Here is a 25,618-nt window from a genome sequence, read left to right as displayed (position 1 = left end):
TAATAAGGGTAGCCGATAACCCAAGACACGTACCAATCATCCCTACAGCAGTAAGAATGTTTTCTGAAGCAACATTGACGGGTTTCAAGTTCAACATCACGATCAATGCTGCCGCGGCAGTCAACCAGTCGAGCCCCCGGGGCGAGCCGATGAAGCAAAGAGCGTACATTATTTCTGACAGCAATGACGATACTCCGGACTTGAGACTCATCAGAAGAAACGCTATTATATTTTTCAAGAGCGACGAGTTCACAATGTTATCAGTGCATTTAAAGGTGCAAGCTATTGTTTTGTCCATGCATATTGTGCATCACGTTTCCTGTATTGTACCTTGTTGTTGAACTTCCGTCGTCTCGCGTCTGAGCTAAGAAAGACTCGTTGCTTGTATGTTGTCTTACCGATTGAGTCAGAGCCGAACACTGTTCTTCATTATATTTAAACACGCTCATTTTATTCGTAAAATATTAAACATACCAAACATAATAATTGTTAATTTTGAAAATTTCATACAATTAAACTTTGCAAAGAAGAATTATTGGAATGATGTTTGAATATTGACAAAAATAACCCGTTCTCGCCAGCCGCGGCTGAGTGTCGCGACGCCCCGCTTGTATGTCCAATAATTTTATGAATGAATTTTCACTAAAATTGATGTTATAGTAAGTACCAAATAAATAACTTGCGTTAAAAAATCCATAGTCTTTCCTATATCCGCTTGATTCGCACAGAAAAAGCCCTATGAGAGACGCTAATTATCCATAGGAGCAGCCCCGACATGTTGAGCTGATCACAGTCAAGTCAGCTGTGACCCAGCCACGACCGCATCATAACACAAGCGTATGAATTCTTGTAAAAAACTCCCTCTCGTTTTTTTCCAGTAATTATCATTCCTGGAAGGTTTATTCATGGAAAACTGGGTCTATGCATGTGATAAATATATAATCCCCCGTATTCTACACTCGTGTGTCTGCGTCGCTGACTCGTGATTTCCCGTGTAGCGGCCGTATCCCCCCTCACCTATGGCTCGGAGGGATACGGCCGCTACACGGGGAATCACTCGTCCGCGACGCAGCCACACTCGTTCGGAATACGGGGGGATTATATAAATATATATATAGTAGATGAATAAAATTGCACACGTCTACTGATCTGCTTGTATATTTTCTGTTTATTCTGTTGGTAATTTTGAAAATTTTTGATTGTATCAGGTTATATCAAAATTACCAACAGAATAAACAGAAAATATACAAGCAGATCAGTAGACGTGTGCAATTTTATTCATCTACTATTACCAAACCACGCTACGAACAACACTGGGAGCTATCTGTACATCTCAAGTATACGTGTATATATATATATATATATATATATATATATATATATATATATATATATATATATATATATTATATATATATATATATATATATATATATATATTGTTTTTGATCTGATCAAGACATTCCTTCCTATCTGTACATCTCAAGTATACGTGTATATATATATATATATATATATATATATATATTATATATATATATATATATATATATATATATATATATATATATATATATATAATATATATATATATATATATATATATATATATATATATATATATTGTTTTTGATCTGATCAAGACATTCCTTCCTAAGCCGAAATTGGTGCACATACCAAACCACGCTACGAACAACACTGGGAGCTATCTGTACATCTCAAGTATACGTGTATATATATATATATATATATATATATATATATATATATATATATATATATATATATATATATATATATAAATATATATATATATATATATATATTATATATATATATATATATATATATATATATATATATATATATATATATATATATATATATATATATATATATATTGTTTTTGATCTGATCAAGACATTCCTTCCAAAGCCGAAATTGGTGCACATATTTGTAATTGTAACACTATGGTATATACTGATCAGCTGAACTAGGAGTTGCTCTACTGCCAACCATCTCCTTCACAAACTTTGAATCCGAGGTTTCATCACCGCTGTCACTATCTGATCCATATAGTGACTCTGTACCAGAAAATGCTCTACCACCAACAATCTCCCCATGGACTCTGAATCACTTCCCTTGTCACTTACCCTCAATATATGAACCACCAGGTTTTGCCATACCACCAGATATCTTAGAGGACACTGCACCACTAGACAACTCTTTACTACCAAGTGTTTCCATACCACCAGATATCTTAGAGGACACTGCACCACTAGACAACTCTTTACTACCAGAAGTAGCTGAACCACTCTGTTCCTTTGTACCACCAGATGTCACTTTGCTACCATCAGTTTTGTCCTTACTACCAAGAAGACGTTTGAAGAACTTGCCAAAAATACCACTCGGATCTTTCTTTTCTGTGGATGAACAAAAGAACTGTCAGAGGTGAGTAAATATTTTCATTTGAACACATAGAGAACTGATGCTGTATTTGTTCTGTGACTACGTGTATCCCCAAGTGGGCTGAAATAAGTGTCTCACACAAGTTTAAAATATCTGTCCAGCTCATATGAGATACAAGTTTCCAAAAGAGTTAAGACATTCCATCTCAGCTCATTGGTGTGTAGGAATATTTTCTTATGTTACTCCAATACTTGTAAAATTCCGGGTTTTTCATTCCCTGAAGAAAAATAAAGTTTGAATTCATCCACGTCATAAGGCTAAGTGAGCAGTGTCTCAGTAAGTTTGGTTCTCACAGCTGTACCTTTAAACACATTACAAATTAACCACCTTAACATAGTCTGTTAATCTACTTCAATATACATATCATTTGCAAGGAAATTCACAAAACCAGCTCACTTTGAAGTGAGTCCTCAGTTTGTGACATCCTATTCATTAGTTAATGTGCATGCCACTAGCATGACACAAATAATGACCAATAGGCTCTCATTTCATGAATGTACACCTGAATGTTCATTTATGCCATATGAGGGAGTTTTAGAACACAGTGATCCCACAATTGTACTTTCTTTTGTGATTTCCTTGCAAAAGCTTCAATCAGGTATTTTCTTTGAACATGATCTCATTGGACTGCTCAACGATCATATACGGGACATGCACCATGGCATGGCAAACGTTCAGCTACACCTTAAAGCCCCCAGGTTGTTGTTTTTTGTTAATAGTAGAGCATGCGCATTACAGGAAACCCCCAAGTTCTACAGAAAAGACTGCCCAGCTCACTTCAGATACTGATTCCTACTGTGCGCATTTTGAATACATTTTACGCAAATAAAAACTCAGTTGCGTAAAATCGTACGCAAGTTTTGAAATTGTAACGGAAACGCTGCCCAGGCCCATTCGTGTTCAGGTAGTGTTCAAATCGGGTTCTGTTACTGGTTGCTATTGGTTTTTATGAATGGAAGTATTTTGACTCTCTATAGTAGATAATAAAGTTCAGAAAAAATAATATTGTGAATTTCAAGTTCAATGGAGCAAATAGTGGGATTTTTGTCATCATAATTGTTAACAGCTGATACCTGGCGGAATAATTTTGAACATAAGAGTATGTGAACTGACAACTCAAAATCATCTTAAGGTAGCGTGATAGGTTAGTATGAGTATTTTCCTTCAAAACTCCGAAAAACTATCCTTTCCATGCCATTTCTTCCTAAGGACATGGCCTTTGAAGGTGGTCAGTTTTCAGTATAGTATCATCAGATATGCCGAAAAAATTATTCACTCTTGAAAATTATGCCAACAAAGGAATGCAAACAAACTTCTTGTGTTTTTCCATTTTTCTTTCTTGCCATTTTAGCACGATTCTCTCGGTCTAAATAGTGTAAGTCGACGATTCAAAACCATGACTGGTGATTGTCAAAAAACCTAAGTCGTCTTCAAAAATTTTAAGACACAGTTATGCTGACAGTATATTAAACTTTTAGATTGCTTTGTTCAAATGACAATCGGCTATGTGAGGTGATGGTTATAATTTTCATGGTGAAATATCCCAAATTCGGCCTTTTCAGATCCCCCCAAAACCAAAATGTAATGGTACAGCATTAAAGTTCATAGAAATAGCTTTCTGGTGATATGCAAGTTTTACGTAATACTATATAACATAGTTTGGGCGAGAAGTTGTCGTTTGAATGTATGTCGTCCGTCACAAACCTATCACACCATCTTAAACAATTGTTATATTACAGACAACTACATTTTCATTTGGACCACCAAAATATTTGTTAGGTGGTCCACATGGACCACCACATTTGAAATTAATTTCGAGCCCTGCATGATATGGTTGAATCACGATCCCTCCATATAGGGACCTTGGTTGAATGATCTATTGTCCATCCTCATTTCAACTATGATCTATTATTATGATAAATTCTTTTGAAAAACTCAGAACTGTTTCCTTCCATGTGCCATAAAGACAATCTCCAGGACTACTGGTATATCTGTCCTATATCTTTGCTGAATCATGGTTAACACTTAAATTGCACAACATTGTTTATTATTTCAAGTTGACTGCCATGTTTTCTCTATCTATTATATTATCCTTATTGATATGCAAAACCATAATTACAAACATCATATAAATTCATGCTAAATGTTTGTTACCTGTCTGATGCTCTGTTGCTGTGGTGATCATTTCTGTCTTAATTCCATGTCCCTCTGTGCCAGTCACCTCAGGTTGTGTTGGTGTGGCTGTCTCCATCTCACTTCCCTCCCTGCCAGTCATCTCAGGTTGTGTTGGTGTGGCTGTCTCCATCTCACTTCCCTCCCTGACAGTCATCTCAGGTTGTGTTGGTGTGGCTGTCTCCATCTCACTCCCATCCCTGCCAGTCACCTCAGGTTGAGTTGGTGTGGCTGTCTCCATCTCACTTCCGTCCCTGCCAGTCACCTCAGGCTGAGTTGATGTCGCTGTCTCCATCTCACTTCCATCCCCGTAACTGGTCATCTTTGGTCCTGGTGCTACCTCTTTCTCGATCTCAGTGATTTTCGGTTGGATGTTCTCATCATCTGCTGAAGTATTTGTCACTTCTAAATAACCAATAGTAGAGATATTGTTAATATAAACTTTTCAATCAGATATCGCTCATTAGAAATGAAAACAGGGTTCTGAATTATTGACTTTTTGAGTCTGAAAACCACCAGCTTTTAATTTTGGCACCAAATTAAAATACAATAGCCTTCTGAAGCACCATTGTTTACCCATAAAGGAAAGGAAAACTCATGATGGCTTTTGTAAAAAGTGATAATTGGCCCATTTGTCTTTATAGAGGCTGGAACACTTGTGGGTAAATTTTGAGTGGACGTCAAAGTAATTATATCCTCATGAAATATGATTTGCTGTGTTTACTTTCACCTGTGCATATTGAAAGGGTGTTTCTCGTCAAAATCAATCTAATGTGAAATTTCGCCACAGGGATATAAATTAAACTGTTTTCAAAGTCACTCTGAGTTTATTAAATATTTTGAAGGGAGTAACACAAATTTATGTGAGAAAGACAATGAGATTTAATATTTAGTGACATACATGTACAGGTACATTAAAGGGTGCATGCAGTATTCTCTCAGGAATTTCTGACAGCATAATGGCTAATTTGCATATCTATGTTTTACCAGAATTATTGGCCACTGTACTTAATTGCACTGGTGAGAACACTGGTGCATGGTTGCACTGGGTAGTACCCCTGGGGGTGGGGGGCACTTCCATTACTTGCCAATATGTACCTGTATATATAAGCTGCCGAATGGGTTGGGTAATTCAGCAAATTGGTCTAAAATAGGGATATTAATTCCACTGTAAACCTGGGTCTAAAATGGTGTTGATTAAATTTGAGTGGCAATTCATAAAATACAAGAACAAATATCAACCATCCGTTTTCCTTCTTGCGAGTGCCATGACTGGCTCTGAGCGGCCGGCACTCAATGACAATAAACATAAGAATGATAATCAGTGTGCACTTCAAGCCAATTTGGAAATTTCAAGAACCTCCTAATTCACTTTAAACTTGAGAGGGGGCACTCAGATAGCAATACTGGTAACTTAGTTTTAGGAATATGATTAAATCTCATGAATTGTCCATTCTGGTTGAAATAAATAAATAAATAAATAAATAACTTGTGGTTGTATTTATGATTCCAGTTCTTATCAATCAATCAATATTAAGGTTAGTTTAACTCACCCTTTTCATCCATTCCAGAGGTGACAGTTGTTTCATCAAGTTGTATCTCTTCAGCAAGTTTATTCAGCAGTTCAATATCAGATTGTGCATCAGATACTTGTTCTAGTTGTGTCCTCAGTCCAACTATTACTTTTTCTTTTTCTTTAAGCTGAGTTTTTAGTGTATTGATTTCACTAAGCTGTGTAGAAACTACTTTTCCAGCATTTTGATACTGCTGCATATATTCATCACGTTGAGCTGTTAGTGTATTGATTTCACTACGCTGTGTGGAAACTAGTTTTCCAGCATTTTGATACTGCTGCATATATTCATCACATTGAGCTGTTAGTGTATTGATTTCACTACGCTGTGTAGAAACTACTTTTCCAGCATTTTGATACTGCTGCATATATTCATCACGTTGAGCTGTTAGTGTATTAATTTCACTGAGCTGTGTAGCAACTACTTTTCCTGCATTTTGATACTGCTGCATATATTCATCACATTGCGTTTTTAATTGTGATTTTTCCTTTAGTGCATCAGTTAATCTGGCTTCCAGAATTATCTTTTCTGTAAAGGCCTTGTCAAGCTGCCTTTGTAAAGACTGAACTTTGGACTTTGCCAGTGCCAAGTATCTGATGTCAGAATCTGCGAGTTGATATTTGCTTGGTTTTATTGGTAGTAAACTTCTAGCCTGTAAACTTAGTGACTCATAAGCTGCTGAGCTGGACAGAGTAGGGTCACCATGTTGTGTGAGTTTTTCCTCTAATCCTGTAATACAACAAGATATATACCAACTACTTTCAATAACATTGGCTTTTGCTGCTAAAACTGCTTATTTTACCATATACATAGCCAAATATACCGGTAGGTTTTCTATATCCAGTTCATTTACAAAGAGTTTTTTCAGAGAACACAGGTAATTGCTTTGACAGAGTTCACAACAAGACCTGCACAAGAAGGAGAACAATCATGCTATTACATGATGATAGATTGGTGATTTCATGATGATAGATTGGTGATTTCATGATGAGACTACTGCTACTTGTAGGTACCACCACTAAGCAGTGGTTCATGATGACTCTATCGTTATTGTCATTTTCTACTTGTTCCTTGGACCTCGTATACACACGATTTGAATGATGCTGAATATTGGATCTCTTTTGATGTCATTTTGCTCTAATATATCTTTTCCCCAATGACTGGATTAATCACCATTGACTATTGTTCATGCCATATCTCATTCCATACAGTGATACAAATGTATAAGGTTGGCTACTTAATTAATAGTGCATACAATTCCATTACTCCTTAAATGTTCATTGGTCTAAGTGTATGACTAACTTTTAAGTTTGGAATCAATATCAGACAGAGGCAGAGCCTCCCTTTAAAAGGGTGCAAAGCTATGGCGGCGTTCATCGTGTAAAGTGGACACTAAACAGGCAACACGCGGGCACACACTCCAGAAAATGCCACTTTTAGTTTTTTCTGGACGCAAAAATAAAACGCAGACAGACTAATAAGCAGTCAGTGTAAAGCTGTTGCCAATCTAACTCTGTGTCAAATTCTAATGCGACTGGAAGACGATTTTTAGGAAATTCGAGCGTTGGTGGTGGGGAATCAGTGACCATTACTTGGCGATTTGAACCGATTTGAATTTTTAGGAGCTAGGTTCTGGTTTTAACTTTTTTAAAAGATTCAGGTTTGACAGGTAATTTTGAATACTCACTTTGTCCAGGGTTGGTCTGGGATGGTTCAACAACTGGATCATTTGCTTGCTGAGACAAATCAGGTTCTTCAGTCTGACAAACAAAACAGAGAAGTTGCTTATTCAGAAAGCTAAAGCCACACTGGTGGTTTTCAATAATCTCTTGATATTTCCTATACGTCACTGATATTTTGCCATTTTGTTGTAATAGCATAATATAATCTTAAAATGTACGCTAAATATGATGTATACTGCTTATATGGTGTAACTGCTCAGCATTTGATCAATGTAACTGTAATATTAGGGGTGTCACACAAAAATATTATAATTAAGAAACAAACCAGTTTCCATTATTATCTAAGAGAGATTTCTCTGAAAAACATTTAACTTTTTACATTTTCAGTATCGGACAATCCGTAAAAACTTTACAGCACTTTGAAGTTCTGGATTTTTCAAAGTTTTTCACGGAAAAATGCCAAAAATGTGACTTTTTGATAAAATGACAAATTTAACTGAGTGTATTTTAAATAAATAAAATGAGGACCCCTCTATTTGAATAGATAGTAACAGTAAAAGTCCATTTGTAATAAATAAACAACTAATTGAGCGTAAATTTTGCAAATTTGTGAAACAGTAGGGTCACAAAGTTGGCCAAAAGGCCAAAATTTACTGGTGGTCAAATTTTGCAATACCTGAAAAATTCTAAGTTGAGCACAAAAACAGGAATTTACAGATATCTCCTTATAAAACCCTCAAAAAGGATTGGCTGCATCATCTAGTAGGTAATTTTTGATGATCTTTCCAATGATGATATCATTTTTGGGCTAAACGGTACAGAAATACAAGTTTCCATGGCAACCATCCCAAAATTTTAAAAATAAGCATAATATTAAATATGAATAATTGATGATGACATTGAATGTAGCAAATAACTACATTTCAATCTTTTCTGGGTCTCACATACAAGTTCCAGTTTGACAGGGTAAGTATTAGTTTCCATGGCAACAGCATAAAGTCTCCCTAAAACAACGTTACTGGTAATCCGCAGACTTACACATGAAGTACATATACAAATTAGACAGTCTGGGAAAAGTTGCATGGAATGAAATCTGAAAAGTATATAGTACTTCATCCGGTTAAATGTTACATATTGTATTTACATGTTGCTATGGTAACCATATATGATACAAGTAAAGCAGTTTTTTGTTTTCAGCTGTCAGTGAATTATCATTTTGGTAAAACCGCATATCATCCAATGAATAAAAGTTTCTTTATACCTGATGAAGTTCTCTTTTGGTTTTTATTTCCTCCGACTTCGTTTTTTTGGAGGCCGGTGATGTACAAAGTACTTATTATAATATTGATTATATTCTTTTTCAATTTTATCACAATTCTCAATTCTGAATAATCTGCCACTGTAATTCTGTGGGGTAAGAACTACTGCCGAACTGATTACAAATTTAGGGTGTGTAACTTGTACATCTGGTGCAAATGGCCATGAAAATCCTGTTCCCTGTCTCTGCATATAAGTGACGTTGAGTGTGCTGTCAGGATTTACAGACATGACACTTCCTGGGTACCAGTGGTCTTCATAAGCAGTTATCACAATGTCTCCTGGATTGTAGACCTTGTCATCAGGGGCAGAATGGTATGTGTCATCCTCTCCATCAGACTCAATGTCACTGCCACTTTCAGAAGAACTTTCCTCACTGTCACGTTTATTTTCCTCTGTTATCATCTCCTTTTCCCTGTCAACTATTTTAACAGCTCTCTGGGAGGCGCCAATGGCTTCTTTTGAGAAATTTGCCTTGATTCTACTGATCATGTCTGTCATTTCTTCCTGTTGTTCTTCTGTGAGTTCTGGCAATGATGATGATGCAATGCTAACATCCTGATCTTTCTCGTTTACAGGTTTCAGACCTCCAGCTTCTATAGTCTCGATGATTAGCTTGAGGTTTGATGTCAGCTCTTCAACTGTCAACTGTTTACCCATTCTGGAGAATTTCATCAGCGGAGCAATCTCACTGTCAAACCTGTAGGTTTCACGACAGAAGTTGATGTGTGCCTTGAGTCCACTTAACTGCTTTGTTTTTGTTTTCAGGTTTTGGACAAAGACATCTACATCTTCAGCTGACTTGCTTTCACCTCCATGCTCATTAATTTTCTCAAGCCACTCTCTCAGTTGATCAGACTTTCTTTTGCTCTTGTTTTCTTGTTCCTTGGCTTGCTGCTTCATGAGTTCCTCTTTCTGCTTTTCGGTTGCCATCTGTCTCTCCTTATATCTATTCATCCAGTTTCTTCTTTCTGTTCTTGCTTTTCTCATGACTTTGTTAAGGTGGTCATCACTCAGGCCATCAAGCCACTGGGCTGTATCATTACATCTGTACATGACTGATCCTTCAGCGGCCATTGGGCCAATGGAGGGTTTGATTTGTTTCACATAGGCCCAATAGCCAAAGTCATTTTCACCTCTTTTGTTAGATTTTGGCATTCCACTGGTTTCTTCCTTCGTTTGGTCAGAAACATTGTCAGGGATGCTGTACTTGCCATGAAGTTGGTCTATGAATCTTCTTTCAAGAAGAACAGTCAAGGCACTACAACACACTTCCAGAGCCTGCTTTGTCAGAGTTTGTACTTCAGAGTCAACATCTTGATAGAGTGCATCAAATACACTGTCTTTCTTGACTGGTACATAGGTATTGTCATCCAGTTTAAAGAGTGCTGGTATGTCCCTGGACAACAGTGGAGTAGCATCATCACTCCATTCAGTTAACAAACTCTGCAACTGTTGTACTTGAGGAGTTACACCCTCTATGATATGCAGCTTATCATTCTCGCTCCATTCCCAGTAGGGCTCAGTGATGTGTTTGTGCAGGATTCCAAGGGCTCTAGCACCAGCCAACAGTGGTCGACATGCAACATCTGCTTGAATTGCTCGGAGCAGTTTGTTTCCAGCTTTGACATATCCATCTGAAAACATCTGTGAAATATGCCGATGATGATAGTAGGTACCTGCGGCACATTTAAACATCACATTGAAGCGGTTGGCTCGGAAGGGCACCACTTGACAGCTGCTGACAGAATGCATGGATCTATATGTCGCAAAGTGGCCAATGCAACCACTTTTCTGGTCTCCACCAGGAGCTACTGCATCAGACACAGTCCTGATCAGTCTCTGAGTAGCCGAGTCAGTATGCTTCCATGAGTATTGACCTGTTTTATCTTGAAATTCTCGCAAGCCCTCTACTCCTAGCTTTCCATATTTTTCCCTCCATACTTCCTCTAATTGCTTCATGGCTTTATCGCAATACGTTGCCGCTCCAATCAACACATGCAGATTACAGAAAAAGTGATTCATTTCACACATTTTGGCCTTCGTCCTGTCATCTAAATGGTCCCAGTTTTCTGTAATTTCAGGTACAATGTTTGACCGGTACTCTTCTAACTTCTCATTGAAAAGCTTTTGAGTAGCTGCTTGGTCCCCCATCGTATTCTTGATTTTGGAACACAGGACTTTGGCAGTTGTTGTACTATCATCATCATCTATCAGCTCAGCCATTTTTGCCATGATGAAATTAAAGGCTTCAAGTTGTGTATCTGCATTGCCTGAATGTACTTCTATCAAACCGGATGTTCGGGTTTTCCCTTTGCCCAACGACACTTCAAAGTCAACAACTTTTTGTCCGTCTCTGGAGGTACCATCACTATGCTGGGTTGCATGTGTGCAATTAGACAATTCTTCTGCAACCTGTATTGATGAAACCAGGTTTGCTTCAACAGGAATCAGTCTGCAAAATGTCTCTCCAGGCAAATCAGTTTCACTTACACTGAATTTGCCTATCATCTGTAGGACAGCAGCAGCAACTTTGCTCATATTTTTTGTGCTGACACCTAGACTCCCTAGAGTCATATAACACCGCCGCACATCATTACTGTATAAACTGTTGGAATGAGTGCCATCTTTCAGAGTGAGTTTCTTTCCCTCTCTTAATTCGTGTACATCTGACTCAAGTCTGTCCACTTCTTTCTTCAAATCTTCACATTTTTTATTCAGATCTTTAATTTCTGTGCATTTTTCTGTGAGTTGTTGTGACAGTGTCTGTGATTTATCCTTTCGTTTGTAATAGTTCCTTGAATTTTCACAAGATGCTTGTTTTTCCAGTCTTTTCTCCAAAGATGATATTTTTTCATCCCTTTCCTCAATTTGTTTCTCCAGCTCTTCTATTCTCATTTGTTTTCGTTTTTCTCTCCTATCAACATTATGTGGCTTGTAGTGACTTTCTAGTTCATCCATGTTTGTTTTCCTTTTAGCCAACTTGGTTTCCTCTAACTTAATCTCTTTCTCCATTTGTTCATAATCTTGTAGAACTGATTTTACTTTACTATTTTCTTTGTATGCATCATGTAACTGTTTTTCAAGCTCTATGTTTCTCTCCTTTTCAGCTGACACCATTCTGTCAAATCGGGCTAACTCTCTCTCTTTAATACCAGTATCCTCTTTCCTGCAGGTGACATTTCGTGGCTTAATTACAACATATTTTGTTTCTTTCAGACAAGTTATTGCTTTTTCATCTTGATTTCTAACAGCCTTATTTCGTTTGTTTCTGATAGATAACCAAGAGTCTCTCAATTTCTTTTCATCAATTGGCACTGCTTCTTTTCCAAGGAGATTTTGCATCCATATCAAGGCATCTCTCCATGTTGCATTGGTATTTTGTCTGAATTTGTCAAGTTCACTTACTGCCATGTGGGTTAGGCATACAGGGGATGATGACACAGTGTGCAAACTATGCACATTTACACCAAGTTTTTCACACTCCACTCCAATGAAATCACCAGGATCTGGAAAATAAAGATCAAATACTGAGTATATGCTGATTCTAAATTCCATAATTTTCATTCAGAATCTTTATAAATACTTGACAGGGCTCGAAATTAGTGGTAGTCTTGCGGCAGTTGACATCTAACTTTGCCATCCTGACTACAAAATTAAAGATGACTCAAAACTTTCAGAGGTCATTGCTTCCAGCAAGAAAGACTTGATAGAAATACCATGATCAGCAACACTTAATGTTGTGTACTACCCACAAAATGACCTTGCTTTTACAAAGGTTTTCATGATTGAACTTGAGAGTTGATATTATATAGTAAACTAGTAGTGTGCACAATTACAAAGTGGCATTTGAAAGGATGATCATTGAACAAAGTAATAATCCAAGATCAAACATTTAGAAAATTGTCAATGTGGAGGTCAAATGTCACAGTCCTTTGAAGTTTGTTTACCTCACCCTAAATGAGTACCGTATTATGTTTACAGGTGATCAATCGGTGGACTTTACTATGTGTTTTAAACTGTTGCATGTATATATCACCCGTCAGCAAACATTTCATAATGATTTGTACGTATGTATTTGTATATACAGCACTATACATATACAGGACAAGTAACAGTCAGTCTTATCGGTCAGTTTTAATTGTACCTGTTGAAATAAAAAGATGTTTAACAGTTGAAAAATTCACAAGGGGCCCCAGGGATTTTCCAACTTTATTTCTGAGCAAGTTATTCTATCAAGATTTTACCTGTTGACTTCCAACTTTTGAAAATGTTTATCATGTCGACCACCATCACTAAAAGTTAATTTCGAGCCCTGCATGGGGGTAATCCACTACAAAATTCAGTATCAACAGTAACAATGAACTTAAAATTAATTACATTGCATTTCAAGTGCAATACAAATTCGTCACAACATAATTGTATAACTCAAAGTCTAAAAATAAATAAAATAAATGATTACCTTGTACATGCAAAGAAATTATCCATTATCTGTAAATTGATAATGATAACAATAATAATATTTATATTAATATAATAATAAAAAATAATGATAAAATAATAGTATTTATTCCTTATTTTTAGAAGCCAACATGACAAAAACTAGCTGAGCAACAAAATAAATATGTTTATGCCTTATGTATGTCAATTTCATAAGGTAAAATCTCAAATATATGAGTTAATGTGATCTCACATTTTAAAAACAACTGTTGTCATGACCCTGTCAAAAAATCATCGTTGGAACTGAAGAATTAGATGGCGAAGGATTGGAACAGCTGATCGAGGGTGTCATGTGATTTGGTCGCGTTGTTGACCTCATGACCTGCAGTAACTATCGTCCTGAATTTCCAAACTAATATTTATTTTCCAATGATAAGTTGACAAAAACCAGGACTTGCCAGCGAAAAACCGTAAAGTTTTCACAGGCGAACTCGCCATTGATTCAAAAACGGAATGACAACGAGCATTGGTAACGGCCGCGGCCGGCCGGCGACTTGACTCGACGGTATTCATAGCAACAATGACGCTTTCTCTAGAACACATACAAAGTTCGCGAGACTAAAATCTGATAAAAAATTCATTCAGTATTCCTCTAACCAAAAACATCTTTGAAGTTCTGACTTACCTGTCATTTATCACTGAGCGTTGCGCCTTCAGTGGTTCGGGCGGCGAAGTCCTCATTATCGGCAAAGCTTACGCGTACGCCAGGCTCAAAGGTCGCGGCCATTTTGTAGTTTGTTTGTACTGGAAACAACAGTGGCGGGAACTTTAACCTTTCATCGGGGTTACAGTGTCTCACGTGACACTATGAATTATGCATCATTTGAAAGCTCTAATGCTCTAGAATTAAATTTTGAATTCCGATTTCATATATTCTGAGTTCGTTGGGTTTTAAAAACATTTCAAAATGTTTGGCCGATCATATCTCCGCCAAAAATGCTTCGATTGACAATCGGAAACAAGTTCCATGTAGCTCGAATCGTGGTCTTTCAATTTTTGCATACATTAATATTAAATGAGGTTGGGGAATTCCCGGAATTCTGTTTACGCACGACTTGCCTTCCGGGTACCAGTGACCGCCTACGCGTACTGCGGCGGCCGGTACCGCAACACAGACATTTTGACCTTTCATTTTTCGGGTTTAAAACAAAGAAGACTACCAAAAAAATTGAGTTTTGATAAGATATTTTTGAATATATAAATCCTGTAAAAAAAATCGTGATAATATGCGGTTTTATCGTATGTTTTTTACATTTTATTTGACCCGTAATCAGCTAGTTATGACTCAGTGTGAGCAGTTGAACGGACGTGCGACACCCCTAGTAATATGAAGGTGGCTGTGAAATGACTTCATGTTGCCTCAAAATCTTAAAGGTACATACCATACATCAGTAGTAAAATGTATTTTACAACTGAATGACAAAGTTCATTGCAGGTAATGCTAAATGGGGTGGCCTGAAGAAGAAATGTCACTGTTACACTACTTCATTGTCACCGTACAAACTTAAGCTTCAGTGAGAGGAGGGAGAAAAGTTACACACATCTTGTGTTACAATATATTGTAATGACCACTAAGGGGGTACTTTTATTATAGACTTAGCACCTGAATTTAGCCAGAGTCACGTCATCGAATGAACCTTGAAGGCTTGGGACCATGTTTTGTGAAGCTAGACACTCTGCCATAAAAACTGATAAGTGACGCTTACAACTTGCCCAATCAGTGAGGTGAATGCTGCATGTTCCAACATGGCAGGACTAACACACTATATTAAACAGTGTACAAAATTCATTGAATTTTAAAATCATGTAATTTTTTCTAATCTTTAATGTTATGAATTTTGTTATCTACTTGACCATTGTTACAGCATGAACCTTTTTTTGTAAATTTGTTAGTTGACTGTCCCGTCTTAGAACAGGTATTCTATTCATTTATCACAGTCAGCATCAGCGGTCACCCAGTAAGGATAGTTAGTTTATTACACAACTACATCGTCTTTCGATACAGAATGGTAATAATAATAACAACAATAATTTTAAACAAAGGGAAATAGAACAATGAGAATAAACAACAGCAAAAAGATTTTGACAATATTGTATTACACCACATTGCAAAATACTAGATGTCTCAAGATATACTATATGGTGATCTATAATTGAGGTTTATACTAGTGTATGGTATTTTTACTTGATGATGATGCATAGGCTTACTTGGCAAACTGATATAATACAATTTTGTTTCCCATGTGTTGCTGTCGAGTCACATTAATTTTTAAGTTCTAAGACTTATGATATATTTTCTTTTACCTCTGAGCCCAAGTTACAATGACCATCATCATCTTCTGTTTCATCGTAGAACATAACTGGCTGAACTCCCCCACCGTCACCTGGAAGAAAGAAAAGTTACAATTAGAAAGAGAACAAAGGACCTGTTTTGGTCCATGGCATTTTTACAAAAGTGCCTTTTTATTACTTTCTTCATTTCCAAAAACAGCTAATTATGAGAGTACTGAGTTGTTCTTTCTTTCATTCACTTTTAGATTTTTATCTTTCTGTGGCCATTTGTTCATATCATATACACAAGCTGGTTAAACTGATATTTGTCCATTTACTTGTCAGCAAAATATCTCATAAATGGCTCATCAGGTTGGAATTCTAGTATCAGTGTACAGACTCTGTATGGTTATGGCAAAGACCAACGAGTGTTTGGTGGGCTTGTCTTGCTTAATTATTACTAATTTGCAATATGAATCTTCAAAGACTACTAAAGTTGCAGAAACTTTTCTTGTACATTGATGATGCAAAAATATGACTCTAGCAAATGACATTTGAGCTAATCTCCATATTTCATAGTAATATGAAGTGAACTTATATATCAATTATGGTGACCCTATAAACTTTTGTGGTACTTCAATTGATACTTATTATAAATGATATCAGTTCACTAAAAGGGGTATGACATGTTAAAGTAAGGGACCGTTCAGTTTTAACGGCCGGGGGGGGGGGGGGGGGGGGGGGCGGCAAAATCCAGGGGGGGGTCATCGTAATTTTGGAATCCGCAAAGGGGGGTCATCACTTTTTCACTGGTAGGAAAGGGGGGTCACCACATTTTCAAAAACATAATACCAACAATAAAGTTCACTTTATGCCATGGCCATGATCGACCCTCTTTACGGCGGGCCGCCTTTGGCGGCCCACTACAATAAATATACATTATGTATTACCCATGACCCTCTTAACGAGCAGACGCCTTTGGCGGCCCACTCCAATTAGGTTTACTTCATGCAATGGCCATGATCGACCCTCTTTACCAGCGGGCCGCCTGCGGCGGCCAACTACAATAAATTGACTTCATGTAATACCCCACGGCAATCTTACCGTAAAATTCCCAATTGAAGCCGCGGCTTGTATTAGAAACATTTTTGAGGGACCCCTGGGATCACGCACTGAATAATGGTAATGGTCGCGCGCCTTCAGCAGCCCTGTCCAGTAAAGTCTACTTTATGCAATAGCCATGATCGACCCTCTTTACCAGCGTGCCACCTTTGGTGGCCCACTAGAATAAAGTTGACTTTCGTAATGGCCCATGACCCTCTTAACCGGAGGGCTGCCTTTGGCGAACCACTCCAATAAAGTTTACTTTATACAATGTCCATGGACATATGAGTTGTCTATGGAAAGGAAGTTAAAAATTGCCTTACAGTCGTCCTAATTAACAGACGTTTCAATGGATGTGGCTGAGAAGTTTGTGCACTGGCATCTCTGCTACACGAATAAAGTGCGCCGCGTACCGGAGTTCAAATCCAAACCATGCGGGTAAATTTGACATATGGGTTTTGGTTATTTTTCAGGGGGGGGGGGGGTCATCAATTTTTTTCGTCTGACAAAGGGGGGGGGGGGTCATCTTTTTTTCACAAAAAATGCAGGGGGGGGGGTCTATATTTTTTTGAACATCGGCGACAAGATTTTGCCGGCCCCCCAGGCCGTAAAAATTGAACGCTCCCTAAAACGATTGCCAATTTGCATATTTGACACATTTTGGAATTTTTATTTTGTCCAAGGAATATTGGCTACACAAATGTTTATGAAGTTTGTCAAAGGAAAGTAGGATGGAATAGGAAAAATCCAATTTGTCTAGAGGTCACAAACAAAATAATTTGTTTGCATTCAGTGATATATAAGTATTTAAAGTTCTGTTGATATCACAAAATGGTAACAACAGAGGTACTTTTTCCCTTTTAAGTCTTTTATTATTTAGGTGCCAGCTATGCTCTGTGAACTGTGATTTATGATTAATAAAAAGACCACATACATTTTGTGATAATTTTAAAAGCAATAAGATAAAATCAAAATGAAGAAACAGGCTTATTTTGAAACATACAGCCTGTGTGATGATTTGTGAGAGCAAATTTAGAATGAATGAGCTTACGGATAATGAAGAAACGTTCAATTTCTTTAAACTTCACCATGTCATATGTAGCTTTCAACTGCAGTGTTATTCCAACTTTGGCAGCTATCTCTCTCATTTCATCTGTTATCAGCAGTGGTTCCAGTGCTTTGGCCAGATTTCTAGATCTACAAGTCTGCTTCAACCTGTAGAGATAATAAAGTGTTAAAATCTTCAGCAAGATTCCCAAAGACTCTGCTGTCATAGTTGTTGGATCCAGACCAACTTTCTCCTTGCAGACTTTCTTTACTTCATTGCAACTGTCTTCATCTGCCAGCACAGCTTGCACTCTGCGTTTCAGTCCTTGTTCACATTCTCCCCATGCAGCCTTCACTTCATTCTTCTTCATTTCCTGCAGCCTTCTGAGCTGTACAGAGAGGGCTTGCATTTGTTCTTCTACTGGTAGTGCTCTGAGACATTTTTGGAGCATCTCTTCATCCAAGGCTACTTTAACTGGGAAATCTGGATTAAGATAATAAAGATGGCCAAAATAGTCAGAAAACACAGTGTGGTTGATAAATTAACATGATAAATTGAAATTGTCCTTTGCTTATTTGTTTGTTATTTGTGTCCTGAATTAAAGGTTAATAGTGTGAATAATTTGTACTAATGACCAATACTAGGAGTTCCTCGATTTCAACCACTGTTAGTTGTCCTAAACATGTATAACTTTGAATCTCATATGTTACAGGACTCAGGACAAAATGTTACAGGACAAGGTGGAAACAATCATCAGAAATTCACAACGACAAGTTGACCTTATCTACCATGACCGACTTGATAACAAAGTAACCCTTATTCTGACCAACAAGACTCATCCACTACATCACGACTTGGTCGACAAGCGCATTGTAAGAAGTGGCAGACTTAGGCCACTGGTAGCCCGTACCCAGCACTACGCAAACTTTTTTATTCCACAAGCTGTTAGTCTTTTTAATGCAAATTTCAATTGTGAAAATTAACAGCCATGCTCATTTTTGTTTCTGTTTTCGCTTTTATTGACTTGTGCTTTTTGTACATTTTGACTTTAGACTCTTTTTTTTTTTGCAGGCATTCAAATTGCTCTTTTAGGGATTTAAAGTTTTATCTTATCTTATCTTATCTTAAACTCACAAAAAGTCCTTTGAATGGCTGAGCAAACAGCCTCAAATAAAATTTTGCTTAGTTAATTCCTCTCATGTGTGCCAGGCTTAAATTACCTTGTTGTTCTTCATTACAATTTCTGTCCTTTGCCTCCTCAGTATTTGGTTTTTCGTTTTCTGTCTCAGACGACGTAGTCGTTGCTTGACCAGACTCCACTTGTTCCTTATCCATCACATCACCATGTGTTTCTTCAACTGCTTGGCTTCCAATACCATCGTCTTTAGTCACAGCTAGTGTTGACATTTTTCCATTCACTGATACCAGAGCTCCCTTTGTTGATTGTGTGCTTGATTGTCCAATGTCACTTGATGGTTTTGCATCAGCTGGTACAGTACAAGATTAAACAAGGAAAAATAGTCACACACTCTCATTATGCTTTACATTAATGCAAACTTAGTGTTTCTAGCATATCATTTTCAACTACTTATTTTAAAAGTCATTAGTTTCAACAAACAGAGTCACAATTTATGTCAGTTTGTTTTCCATATTGACCTCCATGGTTTACCTGAATTTCCACGATAACTTTATCATTTTCATGAGTTGTGGATGTCATCATGAAAGGTAAAATGAAAATGTTTGGCTTACATTCACTTCTGATATCAATGTGATATTGAATTGCACCATGCACTGGTTTCGAAAATTGACCTGTCTTTACACTATAAAGTCATGCCGATATGTTTTAATTTTATTCAAAAAGTAGAGTTGAACCATAATGATATTTCAAGTGATAATACTTTGTGCCATACTTTGTGAAGAACATGATGTGTGGATCTTTCAAGACATGGTACAGTAGGGGAGAAAATGGCTGAAACAATTTCCTCTCAAACAGCTGATTTACTAATGATATCAACAGCTATCCTAGCAAGATTTGCAGCTTTTTTGACATGTGATGTTGAATTTAAATACATACCATCATCTTCATTATCTTTCTTTTTTGGTTCTTTTAATAACGATGCAAATTTTGCAAAACTTTCAGTGATAGCTTCACACTCTGTCAGAGCAGTTTTCAAAGCCTTTGCCTTCTTGAAAGCCATAGGTGTCTCTTCTAGATGTTTTGATATTTTCTTTGATAGGTTTTCCTCACCAATTCTGACAACACAGTAATCAACGTGCATTTCTAAATGTTTCATTACAAAGTGAGCTAGGTGAGAATCATCATGGACTGAAGTAGGCAAACCGAAAGTCATAGCTTCCATGCCATAAAAGCTGTAATCCCAATAGCATGGTGAAGGTAGGCAGAGATGAGATTGCTGTAGAGATGTTAGTAGGGATTTTGCTGAGTGCCCTGGCTGGAGTTTTGGGTACACATATGGACTTTCCGATGCATCAACTAAAATCTTCTGTTCAGTCTTGCCAGCTTTTTTAGAAACTCCTTGTATCTTCCAGTCTGGGTGGCTGCTGTAATGTGCTTTTCGATGATTGGCTACTGTACCAACGGAAGCTGCAATAGACTTGCACCCTTCTATGGCCATCTGTGTATCCATCTGACCATATGTGAGTATGTGGTGTCGTGCGACTGGCCTCATCTTTGGATCTTTCACCCAGAAACACCTGTCCGGTCGTGGAAGAATCTCCTCATGTGGAATGTCTGATAAATCTCTACCCTGAACTTCTGCCCTGTATGCATTCTGGAAGAAATCATAAATGCAAGGACCAATGGAAAAAAGTATATCTGCCTCACTTGCCATTTGCAGCATCTTTTCTTCAAATTCAGACAGACCATACTCTTCAGCTTGCAGGTAGTTAAGTTCTGGACAAGCATGATTGATGAGAACCAGCTTTGCACCAGGAAAGAGTTTTCGCCTGATATCGGCAGCAGCACGTCCTGTCTTTGGAGCATAACCAACTACATACTGGACATCTTCTAATTTCTGCAGGTCTGGATAGCAGATTTCGTGATACAGCAACCATTCTAACTTTGGAGGATCATCTCTGTGATCAGCTTTCTCTTTCCTCTGTGCTGGAATCAAGGTAACACCACAGTTCTCAGCATCTTTCTTCTGGTCATCACTAATTTTAACATCAAGAACAGTAGAGTAGGCTCTCAGGTCTTCTCCTGCCTTCTTCTTCATTTCACAGAAATCCTGGACAAGCGTTCTGTGAAATCCTGACAGACCCAGCTCATCTTTGTTCCAGGAATTTCCAACAAATAATGCTGACGGTTTAGAAGGCACCAGGTGAAGCTTGGCCTGTTGGAAGAGACTTTCATGTATTGCAGATGCAGCATTGTGTGTCTTTGCATACAGCCCCACCACATGTGTGATATTTTCTAACTTTGCAAGTCCTGGATAGTAATTGTAGTGATTGAGAAGCCAATTGATTACAGGTGGATCTTCAGATGGCTTAGACCATTTTGGCCTTGTTGCTGGAATCAAATTAACTCCATATCGTGTTGCATCATCCCTCTGTTCTTCACTGAGTTCAACATCAAGGACAGTGCAGTGAATTGCTGACAACTCAGACTTCTTCTTCAGTGTGTTTTCACAGAAATCTGAGATCAGTTTCCAATTTGCTGGGCCATATGAATTTCTCTTCCATGATGTTATAAAGAGTGCTGCAGATCCTTCCATTTTGTTTCTTGATAAACTTTCAGATTGCATTGTGAGATTTGTATCCTGAAAATGAGTAGAAAATGATTAAATGCTTTACAATAGAATGGTATTGAGTATCTTCATCAAGGTCACATGCTCTCCATTACAGTAATAGTTTGCCAATAAGCTCCAAAGTTCAAGAAAAAAGATCTTTAGAAAATATGTTGGCATCATTGTTTGTAGAATTGACAGTTCAGGAACAGTGTTTTGATTTCATTTTAAAGCCAGTTGTTGTCCTGACCTCAATTTATAGTAAACAAATGTAAAATGTCTCATATTTGAGCATTAATACAGTTGATCTAATATTATATGTACAGACACATTACTTACAGGACTCTTACTTTTATTGTGTGGCTTGGTCTGTTTCATTTTTACACACCTGACTTTGCTAGACGGCTGTTGCAAGCTAAACGTGCCAAAGTGGGTTGTTGGTCCAATTCCCTATTTGATGTTCTATTTGAAATGTAAATGAAGGTTATTTTTTAGGGATTCCTATGATTTTTTACTGGAGATAATTAAATGCCAATGTGTAATTATTTTTTTCCTGTACAGGTTCAAAGGTCACAAAAATGGTGTTTTTCAGTTGTAACAGCTGTAGAGATTTTCCCATGACTTTTTATTAAGGTCACCTATACTTGAGGAATATGGAACAATTTTTTTCCTGTGTCCATTGTGTTAGACAGTTCAAGGTGTTCTTTCAAAAAAATCAGGATCTGTTGAATTCATTGTGTGTGTGCAATAAATTACCCAAGTGCAATGTTGTATGAAATGTGTAACAAAAAAAACACAAAAAAAACCATGTTTGAAATCTGTGAGCTCTCATTTGCTTTGTGACCATGGTGAGTGAACATCAACCAAAAATAATGGTAAGCAGTCATGCTTTTTTTTAGAATTTTATAAATACTCCTTGATCCTGAGCTATTCTCATGTTCATTTTAGGGCAAATGTAATCAAATTTATTTTTCCGAAACACGGTGTCAAATTGAAAAATGTTATCTGAAAATCCAAGAAAGTACACTGAGATAAGAATAGAAATTGGTTTGAATTCGGAGTGATGTCAAGAGTTGCTGTTTGTAATATATAAATGATTTACATCCATAGACCTGAGTTACAAAAGGAAACCAAATTCCGAAACACAAAATGTGTCCCGTCCGAAGAGCTCTTCGGACGGGACACATGTTGGAATACCAGCTGGTTCTCCATGATACAATCCCTGTAAATATATCATCACAATTAGCAATTGCACATTGGTAAATAATCAACATAGTTATAGATTGCTGAATGTTTGTAGTTTCTACAAGTTAGAATTATTTAGAAATTTAAAAATGTCCCGTCCGAAGAGTGAAACTTTATTTTGTTGCCTATACGCTTTTGTTTATGCATTTCAAAAAACTTCACCATGAAAAAAAAATACTATGAAGTGATAAATAATGCTGCATACATAATATCCTTATGCATTGTTTCTACCTTGTAAAAATTAAAATTTATTCAAAAATTCAGACTGTCCCGTCCGAAGAGCAAAATGCACATAATACAAAATGTTAAGTAACACCAGAAAATTCATCCAAATTTTAAAAATAAATCACATTTCATGATAAACTATTGTTGTAATAGCTTTACAATACCCTACATGGTTTCATAAAGTGGCATGTATATCAACTGTATTTTCTTAATCATTTGCCTGAGGCATTATGGAATGTTCAGTGTTCATCTTGTGAACACGGCTGATATCAGCATTGTTATTGTTGACATTTGAATTTTAGTCCAGACTAATTCAATTGTAAATAATAAAAAATTTATTGGCCGAAGTAATAAGTTGAACTCTGGGCATTTCAAAACAATTTTGGAACCTGAACCAGAACAAGGATATGCAGTTGATTTACAGAACAGAAATATTTAAAAACGTCATCAAAAATTGCATCTATGTCCTTCAAAAGGCATTTGCAGACAATTTTTAAGTAAAAGGCATTTCCACTCACAATGTAATGCCCAGGGATAGATTCTTGTGAATACAAAGGCAATTTTTTGCCTTATACTGTAGTTTTTTGTCAAATGAACACTTGTCATTCTCTTTCTTATTTATAATTTGTGATGAATTGTTGTTACAGCTTTGATATTTTATAACTAGAATTGATCAATGTTTGCTGGTACTTCAGATGAAAAAAACTTTTGGTGTTCTGATGTGCCACTTTCATGGCTTTGTTGTTATGAAAAATATTTTGAAATTAGAGCAACATTATTGAACTCATAACACAAACAAAATACACGCTCACTCAGAGCTGAGCTCACTCAGAGCTGAGCGTCCCATCCAAAGTTACAAAATATTGCTGAATGACTTAACTATTGTATGGATGATGTCAAGTAACCAACTTAACGAGACAAAGCCACTAACTTTGGACATTATTTTGGTCCTTTTAGTTTACTTGAAACATGTGTCATTCAGATTGACCACTTTGGTGTAGCACCGGTGTTGGGCCTGGGCCCAAGATGAATACCAGTTTGTATATTACAAAGTTCCCTTCCCAGTTCTATTTCCCTCTTCTGTCATTGTTGAGTCAGAAAGGTCATTTCAGGTCACACAGACCTTTCTAGTGAAGTTACAGCATTACTCAGAGAGATATTTGCTGAAAATTCAAGGCATATTTGCCTTTATATTTGTACAACTTGTTCATATTCTTTGAAATAATAATCAAAATCATCATTTTTAGAGACATTAATATGAGGGTAAAACCAGGCTATACATGTTTGCCCTTCAAAGTTTGAGTGGCCATGGCTATCAGAAATCATGATAATTAATTTGGGCACAAACTCAGAAATGGCAAGAAAAGAGTGTAACATACCCTAGTCTCCGAATGTCACCACACAAGGTCCTTAGATTCACACTGGACTATTGATTTGAAATTACTAAATCACAAGGAAGTTAAACTGGTCCAACAAGTTTGCCGTGAATGTGTCAACACACCCAGCCATTATAGCTCACGTGATTTGGCATCAGGAATGCATTACCTGGTAACCCAATGACATGCTGAGGGCAAAGTTCATTTATGACACTCACGAGAGGGCGCTGTAATGATTTTTTACCAGCATGGCTGCTGTTGATTGACTTGCATGGTAACTTTCCTCCTGTTGTCTTTGGTCAAAATATAAAATGATCATTTTACTTAATAATCTTGTGTCAACACCCCCGGTACATGTAAAGCTGTAACTGATGTGGTAGTGAAATATCAAATCTTTATATCAATGCAAATTACGAATATGTGTACAGTACATGTATATACGTACAACAATTAAACTCTAACAGTAATTGTTGTACTGTCATTGCCATTTGAAGTTATGTGCAGAAATGAAAACAAGAAGAAAGACTACAGTTTTAGCATTTGTTTACTTTCAAATATACACCGTAAATATGCCTTCATTTCATGACATCTCTAAATACACTATACAATTGTGAATTCAGTACTATTTTTCTGCTATTTTAATACAGCTCATTTATGTCCTTAAAGTAAGTTTTATACTAACCATGACTGCCATGCAGTGAACAAACAATAAAATTATAATTTCATGGTATGTATGACATCGGATGCATATGTTTTCCACACACATCAATAATTATTTTCAAAGGATAATATCAGAGTATTAATTCATATACACACTAGACACAAAGCACACTAGATACTAAAGTAACAAAGAATTTTGGCATGATATTTGAAGTGCTCTTGTATTTTT

General features: G+C 36.9%; 1 protein-coding gene across 2 annotated transcripts in view; it reads right to left on the bottom strand.

The window, feature by feature from the left end:
* LOC139134717 (uncharacterized) overlaps positions 1-23,370 on the bottom strand; it is a 36,158-nt gene extending 12,788 nt beyond the window's left edge. The window contains exons 1-8 of one of the 2 annotated variants that reach the window (XM_070701693.1): positions 20,212-23,368; positions 19,358-19,624; positions 18,141-18,620; positions 16,019-16,098; positions 7,903-7,975; positions 6,195-6,944; positions 4,624-5,046; positions 2,154-2,423 (exon numbers count right to left, since the gene is read on the bottom strand). In XM_070701693.1, the coding sequence (XP_070557794.1) occupies positions 2,154-2,423; positions 4,624-5,046; positions 6,195-6,944; positions 7,903-7,975; positions 16,019-16,098; positions 18,141-18,620; positions 19,358-19,624; positions 20,212-21,901 (4,033 nt within the window). In that variant the 5' untranslated portion in view covers positions 21,902-23,368. Of the gene's footprint in view, positions 1-2,153; positions 2,424-4,623; positions 5,047-6,194; positions 6,945-7,902; positions 7,976-16,018; positions 16,099-18,140; positions 18,621-19,357; positions 19,625-20,211 lie in introns of both variants that reach the window. The other variant, XM_070701699.1, reaches the window with a different exon arrangement.
* Between the last annotated feature and the right edge of the window lie 2,248 nt (positions 23,371-25,618).

This window comes from Ptychodera flava, chromosome 1 (genome assembly GCF_041260155.1).
Source record: "Ptychodera flava strain L36383 chromosome 1, AS_Pfla_20210202, whole genome shotgun sequence".
Lineage (NCBI taxonomy): Eukaryota > Metazoa > Hemichordata > Enteropneusta > Ptychoderidae > Ptychodera > Ptychodera flava.
The sequence above is the reverse complement of the archived record's forward strand: the minus strand, read 5'-3'. Positions and strand labels throughout refer to the sequence as shown.